The sequence below is a fragment of the Elephantulus edwardii genome, unplaced genomic scaffold (genome assembly GCF_000299155.1).
Source record: "Elephantulus edwardii isolate Elephantulus edwardi_28Jun2011 unplaced genomic scaffold, EleEdw1.0 scaffold00245, whole genome shotgun sequence".
NCBI classification, from domain to species: Eukaryota; Metazoa; Chordata; class Mammalia; order Macroscelidea; family Macroscelididae; genus Elephantulus; species Elephantulus edwardii.
Window position 1 is genome coordinate 4,055,420 of NW_006399995.1, and position 11,282 is coordinate 4,066,701.

The following is an 11,282-nucleotide window of genomic DNA, read 5'->3' on the forward strand; positions in this document are numbered from 1 at the left end:
GCACTGTCTCTGACACTCCCATCCCAATTATCCCAGTCACTGAATCAATCCACCTCATAGAGGGCCTTCCTCTCCTGCGCCGTCCCTCCACCCTCCCATAGTAACTAACATCTTGAAATGGTTTCGTGCATTTGAGGTTACTGTTGTGACTATTATATAAATTCATCTCAATGAAGGTGTTTCTCATTTTTACTTATCCTCTATCAAACATTATGTCTTTTCCAGAGACTGGTCTTTCCTGATGACATCCAAAACAAAACAAAGTACTGTGATCTTCAGAGACTTGTGAACACTGCATGGTTTACACTAAAGAAGGAAGTGTATCAGGGTTGTATCCTTTCTCCATACCTATTTAATCTGTATGCTCAGAAGATTATTTGAGAAGCTGAACTCTATGAAGAGGAGTATGGCATCAAGACTGGAAGAAGACTCATCAATAACCTGCGTTATGCAGATGACACAGCCTTGCTTGCTGAAACTGAGGAAGACTGGAAGCACTTGTTGCAGACCATCAAGGAATGCAGTCTTTGGTATGGATTACACCTCAATGTCAAGAAAACAAATATTCTTACCTCTGGACGAACAGGCAAAATCATGATGGATGGAGAGGAGACTGAAACTGTCAACAACTTCATCTTACTTGGATCCAAAACTAACACCCTTGGTACGAGCAGACAGGAAATAAGGAGACAGAGTGCACTGGGAAAATGTGCAGTTAGTGACCTCTACACACTATTAAGGTGAAATGGTATCAGTCTGAGGACTACGGTGCATCTGATTCAGGTCACAGTCTTTCCAATCACTTGCTCTGTGTCTGAGAGGTGGACAATGAATAGGGATGACAGAAGATTTGATGCCTTTGAGCTGTGGTGTTGGAGAAGAGTACTGAATATCCCATGGATGGCCAAGAGAACAGGTATGTCTTAGAAAGGTGCAGCTGTAGTGCCCTTAGAGAGTATGTAAGAGTATATTTAGAATTTAATCATAAGAACCATCTTATGAGGTACAATGTATCATTATTACTACTTTTACCCAGGATGCTGAAACACACAAAAAGTTAAGTCACTGTGTCCAAGAAGAACACTGCTGCTGCAATGTTTAATACCTGACAGCTAACCAAAAGGCCAGTAGGTCAAACCCACCAGCTGCTCTGCCAGAGAAAGACCAAACAGTCTGTTTCCATTAAGATCCACAGTTTTGAAGTCCTGTCCAACAGTTCTACTCTGTCTTGCATGGCTGCTAAAAATTGGAAATGACTTGTTGGCAGTCGATTAACTTGCCTAAAAAGTTGCTGAACAGAGATATAAACTCATTAAACACATGAAGACAGTTTTGAGGAGTAGCTTGCTAACATCTTACTTAAAGTACACTTTAAGAACTATTGTTTCCATTCTACACATGAAAAAAAGTAAAATCTACTGAACGTCAAATAATTAAAAAGATGAAATCAAGATTCTAGAATAGTTTGGTTAAGTCTAAAAAGCAATCTCAAATATGTAATACTGTTTTTTTTCTACAAATACAAGAATGAATTTGAAAACCACTGATACATCAGAAGGAATTTCACAAAATACTAAGAATCAAGAAAGAGAAATGTATTGTTATAAAGTAGATTTAAAAATGATACTTTAAGATATAAGTAATATTGTTGTTGTTGATTGCCATGGAGTCGAGCATGACTCATGGTGACCCTATGAACAAAAGGCCTGAAGACTTTCTATAACTATCGTCATTTGTGAAAGTTCATAGTTTCCAGAGGCCTGTTGTTTATGAAGTGGATGTCCCTCTCGCTTCATTAGTTTTTGTCAATTACTCCTAATAGAATCCTTTCTAATCATATAATAATATCATATAGAATCATATCATTTATAGATGATAACACACATGCTGTATAAAAATAGTTACATAAAAGATACAATAGACAATTATAATGTTCATTTTGCATTTTGTTCAGTCTATAATCAGAGACCCCTCCAAATTACTCAAAAGCAATGATGTTTGTTTGAGGACTAAGGTATACCTGATTAAGGTCACAGTCTTTTCAATCACTTGCTTTGCTGCTGAGAGGGGGACACTGAATAAGGATGACAGAAGAACTGATACCTTAGAGCTGTGGTGTTGGAGAAGAGTACTAAATATCCCATGAACTACCAAAAGAACAAACAGATATGTCTTGGAAAAGGTGCAGCCAGAGCGCTCCTCGGAGGCAAAGATGATAAAACTTAGTCTCACTGGTGCAAACTCTGTGGAAGGCAGTATGGCGCTTTCTCAAAAAGTTGAAAATAGAGATACCATTTGATCCAGCAATTCCACTACTGGGAATATACCCCAAAGAGACCATAACGGACATCCAAGCAGATATATGCACACCCATGTTTATCGTGGCTTTGTTCACAATAGCAAGGAGGTGGAAACAACCCAAGAGCCCATCAACAAATGAATGGATAAAGAAGCTGTGGTATATTCACACAATGGAATACTACACTGCAATGAAAAACAAAGAACTCTTGCAATATTACTCAAAATGGGTGAGCCTGGAGGACATTATGCGGAGTGAAATATCTCAGTCGCAAAAGGACAAATATTGCATGGTGCCACTGCTGTAAAATGGGACTGATATTAGGGTTGGGGTAAGATTGAGAAAAACTGGATAAATTGTGTATACTGCACTGAAACAGATAAGGGAGTGAATAATTTAAAAGCTATGTATGATAGGGTATTATGGTTATCACAAGAGTCCACCATTAAGGTTGCATAGTGGGATGTACTTGGGGCGGTGGGAGGGGTGTGGGGGGATTGTGTCCCAGGGAGGGAGTGTTTCTTTCGCTTTTCAAAGAGAGGAGTGAACTGGGGGTGGGGAGAGAAGGCTGAGCGGGAGAGAAGTGCAGCAATGAATGAATGGAAATCCAAAATCTCTGTAAATGTTCATTAAAATTGTTTAAAAAAAATATTAAAATAAAAAAAAAGAAATAAAACAAACTTCATTTGACATACTTGGGGCAGGCTGCTAAGACAGGTTATTCATTGGAAAGAGAAATCATGCTGGGGAAGGTGGGGAGGACAGTGAAGGAGAGGAAGACCCTCAACCAGATGGATTGACTCGGTGACTACAGCAATGCACTCAAGTGTATCAGAGACTGGCATGATAGTACAAGATAGGACAGTGTTCAGATCTTTTGTTCTAAAGGTTGCAATGAGTTATACTTGACCACACTAGCAATGAAGATGTTTATTTTGTGTAACATATGAACTAAGTAATAAATATAAACATACCTGCAGGGAGGCAAGACCATGGAGTCTTTCATAAGAACAGATCCAGAAAGCAGGATATACCAACATCGGGCAATGGTTTCTGAACTGTTAAATAAACAAATGCATAAATAAAGACACATATTTACATGTAAAAGAACTTAGAAGGAAATATACAGCGTGAGACACAGTCTGATTATACAGCAAATCATTAACATTTTAGTCAGTTCCAATCCAAAGCAAGGCATTTCTCGGTTCTATTTAAGTAGGTATGGTATGGATTGATGCAGTGACTAAGATAGGTCCAACACTGGAGACAATTAAATTGGCTAAAGACAGAGGAGGGTTTAGAACTGCTGTACCTAGGGTTGCTGTGAACAACTCTAGCACATAACAACAACATAAAAGATCTGCCAAAATAAATAAATATGACAACACAGAAAAAAAAAGTTGAAGGCACAGAACAACAACAAATGGTATGCCACAGTATTTGAACGGCTTCATATACCTACGAAAGTCAGAAAATCAAGAAGGAAGGCTGAAGAACTGATGACTTTGAATTGTGGCAATGACAAAGAATATTGAATATGCCATCGACTAAAGAAGGAAGCTTCTGGTGGTGCAGTAGATAAGGAGTTATACTTCCAGCAGAAAGCCACATGGTTTGAATCCATCAACTACTCCTCAGAAGAAAGATGGGTTATTTCCTCTCATGCAGTTTACAGCCTCTGAAAACCCTCTGGAGGATTAGCTATGAAATCGGTTCGGATTTGACGGTGCAGAAAAAGAAATAAATTATAGATCAATCTTTTGTCTATTTGCTGAACTGAACAACTCGGTGTTGCTGTGATGTTGCACATTGTTCCATGTTGTTGTTAGGTGCTGCTGAGACGTAAATGCCTCATAGTGACCCTATGAACGAAAGGACTGAGCACAGTTCATAAAGTTTCCAGAGGCAAGGCATTTCGAAAGTGGATGCCACTACTGCTTCCAGGCTTGTTTTAATCAGGAAGCTCCAGCAAACACTGTCCACCATGGGTAACCATTATTACATTTGGCACATCAGTGTCAGAGTGTTCAGCATCACAGCAACCATGAGTTACCTCTGTACAGCAATACACAGACCAGTGCTATACCACCTATAAGAATGTTTGACAGAAAAACAATTTGAACCAGGCTAGAGGGCCGCAGGCCCAAGGGCCCTTTGGGGCTTTAAGCCCCCACTTGCCACTAAACCCTAGGCCAACCCTCGAGGGCCTTGAACTTGGGGGGAAGAGCAGTCTTGCACGTCAAACACAAGCCTGAAAAAGCAACCCCAAAAACTTGCTATTACTTGTGCATGCACGTGGACCAACATGCTCAGGCAGCAAGAAGTCACAGAAACCCTGGGTGGAGCCAAACATAGTCCTGTCAAATATCATAAGGGTTACCCACTATGTACAATGTTTGGATGAGCTTCCAGACTGATTTATGTTGGAAAGCAGGAGTGGCATCCACTCCCCAAATTAGATGCCTCTGGAAACTCTACAAACTATAAATGTACAGAAATGATGTTAGTTATAGAACAGAGTTCAGGTCTTTTGTGCAAAGCTTACTCTCAGTCGTATTTGACTTGACAACACTTTACCACTGCTAAATGAGACTAGTGCTGTTATATCTGCAGGAACACTCTTCCACTTTGTACACCACTCTTTGTCAAAGTGCAGTATGAAGTAACCTGGGTTTGCTGTGATGCCGAACCTTGCATCATTGGAGTATCAAATACCAGAAAGATATCCCAATGTGGACAGTGTTTGGTGGAGCTTCCAGCTATAAACAGGTTTGGAAGCAGGAGTGGCGTCCATTTCCTAAACCACATGCCTCTAGAAACTCTATGAATTTGGAGAAATGACAATAGTTATGGAAAGGCATTAGGTCTTGTGTCCAGAGTCGCTATGAGTTGTGCTCAATTCAATGGCAATCAACAACAACATACTGAAGGAGTCACTATAGTGGGAGTAAACATAGTGGTATAGCACTGATCTGTCCATTTGCTGTACAGAGATAAATCAAGGTTGCTGTGATGCTAAACAATGTGACACTGATGTGTCAAAAGCGATAATGGTTACCATGGTGGACAGTGGCTGGTGGAGCTCCCTGATTAAAACAAGCTTGGAAGCAGGAGGGCCATCCACTTCCAAAATAGCTTGCCTCTGGAAACCCTATGAACCTGGAGAAAGGACAAAACTTACATAGGTGTCCAGGGCTTTCGTTCATAGGGTCACTATGAGTCACCTACGACTTGACAGCACTTAACAACAACATATAAAAAAGTCCAGCAAATACCACTATCATTCAGATATATGTACGAACAACCAGAGACAAAGAAGAGAAAACAGAAGATTCCTACCAGCTTTAGCAGTCAGAGACAGATTAAACATGCAATCAAGATGCATTACTAATAAGGGGTGACTTGAATTCAAAAGTTGGGAACAGAGAAGGATCAGTAGTTGGAAAACATGGACTTGGTGACAGAAATGAAGCTGAAGATAGAATGACAGAATTTTGCATGATTGATGGTCTATCCATTGCAAATATGTTTTATAAGAAATATAAACATATACTATACACATGGACTTCACCTGATGGTATTCATAGGAGGAATCAGATCAATTACATCTGGGTAAAGAATTGCTGCAAAAGCTCAGTATCAGCTGTGAAAACTAGGCCAAGTGCCGATTGTGGAACAGACCACCAGCTACTCATATGCAAATTCAAGCTGAAGCTAAGGAAAATGAAATAAAATCCATGAGAATCGAAGTATGACCTTGAGTCTATCCCAACTGAATTTCAAACAATTTCAGAAACAGTTTTGAAGTCCTGAACACTAATGAGCAAAGACAAGATGAGCTGTGGGAGGATATCAAGAATATCATCCAGGAAGAATGCAAAAGGTCATTACAAAGACAGAGGAGAAAGAAAAGACCAAAATGGATGTCAGAGGAGACTGAGTATTGCACTAGAGTGCTGAGAAGTCAGAGCAAAGGGAAGAAATCAAGCAATTAAGAAGCTGAAGAGAATGTTTCAAAGGGCAGCATGGGAAGACAAAGTAAAGTATTATAATGAAATGTGCAAAGAGTTGGAGTCAGAAAATCAACGGGGCCGAACTCGCTCAGCATTTCTTATGCTCAAGGAACTAAAGAACAAATTGAAGCCTTGAGTTGCAATACTTAAGGATGCTTTCGGCAGAATATAAAATGATCCAGGAAGTATTAAAAGAAAATGGAAAGAGTATCCTGAGTCATTGTACCAAAAGGATTTGGCGGACATAGAAGAATTTCATGAAACAACGTATAAACAAGAGCCTGTGGAAGTTCAAGTTACTCTGAAAGAATTTGCAAAAGATAAGGTCTCAGGAATTCACGGGACACTAACTGATATATTTCAACAAACAGATGCTGTCCTAGTTGTGCTAAGTTGAGCCAAGAAATCTGGAGGACAACAACCTCGCCAACTAACAGGAAGAGATTTGTATTTGTTCCCATTCCAAAAAAGGTGATATGAAAGTGTGGAAATGATCAAATAATATCATTAACAACACATGCAAACAAGACACTGCTGAAAATTATCCAAAACCAACTGAAACAGCACATCAACAGAGAATTTCCTGAAGTGCAGGCTGGGTTTAGAAGAGGCTGTGGTACTAGGAATATTGCAGTTAATGTTAGATGGATCTTGGCTGAAAGGAAGGAATAGAATAGCAGAGGAATGCCTGTGTTTCATTGACTATGCAAAGGCATTTGCCTGTGTGGACTACAACAAACTGTGGCTAACTTTGAGAAGAATGGGAATCCAAGAACACTTCATCGTGCTAATGTAAAACCTATACTTGGACCAGGAGACAGTCATCAGAACAGAGCAAGGAACACTGCATGGTTCAAAATTGGGAAGGGTATATGTAGGCCATAGATGTGTCCTATCACCATATATTTTCAATTTATATGAAGAACAGATTATCCAGGAGGCTGAGCTCTATGAGGAGAAATATGGCATCAGCATTGGAGGAAGACTCATCAACAATCTGCATTATGCAGATAACACAACCCTGCTTGCTGAAACTAAGGAGGACCTGAAGCATTTGCTGCAGAAGGTTAATAAGGACTACAGCCTTCAATAAGGATTGAAGCTCAACATCAAGAAAACAAAGACTCTCACCACTGGGCCAACTGGCAGCATCGTGATGGATAATGAAGAGATTGATATTATAAACAGCTTTAGTTTGCTTGGCTCCATAATCAACACTCCTGGCACCAACAGTTAGGAAATTAAATGACATATGGCTAGTCTTATTGGAATGAGAAGATATCTAATAGTTGTTTTGATTTGCATCTCTCTTAGAGCTAGGGATTTTGAACATTTCTTCATCTGCTTGTTTGCCATCTGAATGTCTTCAGTGAAGTGTCTGTTCTATTTCCTGTTCCCATTTTATAACTGGGTTGTTTAACTTTATCTTGCTGTGGTGTTCAAGTATTCTACAAATTCTAGATATAACTCCCTTATCAGACATGTCATTGCCAAATATTTTTTCCCTGTCTGTGGTTTCCATTTTTACCCTGTTGGAGAAGTTTTTGGATGTGCATAGGGATATAAAAAGTTCTGTTCATCTATTTTATCCTCTCCTGGTTGGAGGTTTTTCAGGATGCTTAGAAGACTGTTCAAGTTGTGGATTAGTGCTTCTAGGTTTCTTCCAAGCTTTTCTCTAATGATGTTTACAGTCCTTGGTTTTAGCCCTAGGTCCTTGATCCACTTTGAGTTGGTTTTTGAGTATGGAGTGAGGTATGAATCTTGCTTGAGTTTTCCAGATGGTTTTCCAATTCTACCAACACCATTTATTAAAAAGGCTGTCGTTTCCCCACTTAACTGATTTCATCTCCTTGCCAAAAATCAGTTGACCATAGATAGAAGGGATGATTTCTGGTTTCTCAATTCTATTCCACTGATCTATGTGTCTGTCACTGTACCAATACCACGCTGTCTTGACCACCACGGCAGTGTAGTAGGATTTAAAATCAGGGAGTGAGATGCCTTCTACCTTGTTTCTCTTTTTAAGGAGTGCTTTGCTTATTTGTGGTCTCTTTCTCATCCCAATAAGAATAGCAAAATTTAACAGAGCAGAAAGCAGCAAATGCTGGTGAGGTTGTGGAGAAACTGGAACCCTTATTCACTGTTGGTGGGACTGTAAAATGGTACAACCACTATGGAAGGCAGTATGGTGCTTCTCAAAAAGTTGGAAATAAAAACACTATTTGACCCAGCAATTCCACTACTGGGAATATACCCTAAAGAAACAAGAACTGCCACCCAAGCAGATATATGCACACCCATGTTTGTCGGAGCTTTGTTCACAATAGCAAGGAGGTGGAAACAACTTAAGTGCCCATCCACAAATGAATGCATAAAGAAACTGTGGTATATTCACAGAATGGAGTATTACCCAGCACTGAAAAACAAAGAATTAGTGAAATATTATACAATGGAGGACACTATGCTGAGTGAAATATCTCAGTCACAAATAGACAAATACTGTATAATACCACTGTTTACAGAACAGGACTGATATGGGAGTTAGGAGGAAACTAAGGAAAGAGTGGATAAATAATGTACATGGCATTGAAACAGAAGAGGGCAAGAAATGTATAAAAGGAACATATAATTAGGTATTATTGGCATGACAAAAGTCCAGAATAAGAGCTGCATAGTGAAGTGGTCTGGGGGGTAAGGGAGTGGAGAACTTGTGTAACAATGTAAGAACTTTTTTCCCCAAAGAACAAAAGCAAATAGGGGAAGGGGAGACAGGGATAAAAATGTGTAACAATGAAAGAATGGAAATTAAAAAAAAAAGTATGTTCAAAGCTGTTAAAAAAAAGAGAGACCTATTGTGTTGGGAAAGTCTGCTGTCAGAGACCTCTCCAGAGTACTGAATAGCAATGATGTCAGTCTGGAGACTAAGGTGCACCTGATACAGGCTAATCACTTGCTATGTGTCAGAGAGCTGGACAATGACTAAGGATGGTAGAAGGAGAAATGATGCCTTTCAGCTGTTGTGGTGGAGAAGATTATTGAATATACCATGAGCAGGTTTGTCCTGGAAACGGTGAAGCCAGTCTGCTCGTTGGAGGCAAGGATTCTGAAACTTTGTCTGACATACTTTGGGTATGTTATAAGGAGGGACGGAACAGTGCTTGAAGAGGGATGTCATGCCTGGGATGTTGAAGGGACAGTGCAAGAGAGGAAGACCCTCGATAAGATGAATTGGTTCAATGACTGGGGTAACGGGGGTAGATGTGTCAGAAATAGTAAGATTTACATAGCAGTGTTTATGGCTGTTGTACATAGGGTGGCTATGAGTCACAGGCAACTTGATATCACATAACAACAATAACGTATTGAAGGAAGTGTATCCAAGATGTTCTTTAGAGGCAAGGATGGCAAAATTTTATCTGACATACTTTGGAAATGTCAGGAGGGGCAAGTCCTTGAAAAATGTTATTATGCTGGGAAAAGTAGTTAGCAATAAAGAGGAAGACCCTCAAAGAGATGGTCTGACACAGTGACTGCAACAATGAGCTTGTGCAAGATGGAGTTTATGGGTAAGGTATAAGACAGAGCAAGCCTTTGATAAGAGTCACTTTGAGTGCAGCTGACTCAATGGCACCTATCTACAGAACAGAGTGTCTCTTCATTTACTGAAATTTTGTTTTCTCTCAGCAATGCTTTCAGTTCTTTTAGTACATGTTATCTTCTACTTTTGTTAAATTTACTTGTATTTTTATGTTATTACAAGTGAAACCATTCTTATCATTTCACATTTACACTGATCAATGCCTATACATTCTTAATTTTTCCTGAAAGGAGATATGATCTGACTGACCTTTCAGAGCATACTAAATCCCTAGTATCTCTCTTTCATGATACACCAAATTTTTACCCTTAGTATTACTTACACATGTGTAACGATTTGAATTAACATTCTCTCCTCTAGCAAGAAGGGACCAGTCCTTGGAGAGGGACGTCATGCTTGGGAGAGTGGAGGGACAGCGGAGGAGAGGAAGACTCTCTATGAAGTGGACTGATTCAGTGACTGGGGTAATGGGGTTAGGTGTGCCAGAAACAGTGAGTGGCAGAGGGTTTAGGTCAGTTGCACATAGGGTCACTAAGAACTGCAGGAAACTCAACAGCACATCACCACCACCACCACCACCACCACCACCACCACCACCATAGTACAAGGGAACAGAGCAAGGATATATAACGCATACATTTTTAACCCCAACATTACATATGCAGGGTCAGCATGTATATAGCACACAAACATTTAATTTTTCAAAAGTGAACTAACGAATGAACCTAGCTAATACTTTATAAATAAAAATCCATATAATGTACAAATAATGAAATATAAGAGAATCAAATCCATTTCTATACAAGAGGTAAATAAATGTAATAAAAAAGGTCACCATTAGAGAAACCAAAAGTGTACAATAGTAAAAAATTGTTTCTAGTAAATAAAAAAAAAAATTCTGGGTGCACAAGGGAAATTAGAAAACGTTACAGAAAGATATAAAGTTGAAAGTAACAGTAACATTTTGTTATTGTTGCTGTTATGTGCCCTCGAGTGCACAACAGCCCTAAACCCTGTTCTATCCTGCACCAACCGCACTGCCTCCGACACACCCATCCCGATTACCCCAGTCACCGACTCAATCCATCTCATAGAGGGTCTTCCCCTCCTGCACTATCCCTCCACCCTCAAAAGCATGATGTCCCTCTCCAAGAACCCATCCCTCCTGGCAACATGACCAAAGTATGTCAGACATAGCGCCAGAATCCTTGCCTCCAAGGAGTAGCTTGGTTTAATCCTCCCCAAGATGAATCTGTTTGTTTTCCTGGCAGTCCATGGTATATTCAGTACTCTTCTTCAGCACCACAGCTCAAAAGCATCCACTCTCCTTCTGTCCTCCCTAGTCATTGTCCAACTCTCTGATGCATAACAA

At 39.8% G+C, this 11,282-nt stretch overlaps 1 protein-coding gene across 4 annotated transcripts in view; it reads right to left on the reverse strand.

Moving 5' to 3' along the window:
- Nucleotides 1-11,282, reverse strand: part of RAPGEF6 (Rap guanine nucleotide exchange factor (GEF) 6) — a 274,324-nt gene that overhangs the window by 204,886 nt on the left and 58,156 nt on the right. For all 4 annotated transcript variants that reach the window (XM_006899057.1, XM_006899058.1, XM_006899060.1 and 1 more), the window contains exon 4: nucleotides 3,274-3,357. In XM_006899057.1, the coding sequence (XP_006899119.1) occupies nucleotides 3,274-3,357 (84 nt within the window). The remainder of the gene's footprint in view (nucleotides 1-3,273; nucleotides 3,358-11,282) is intronic.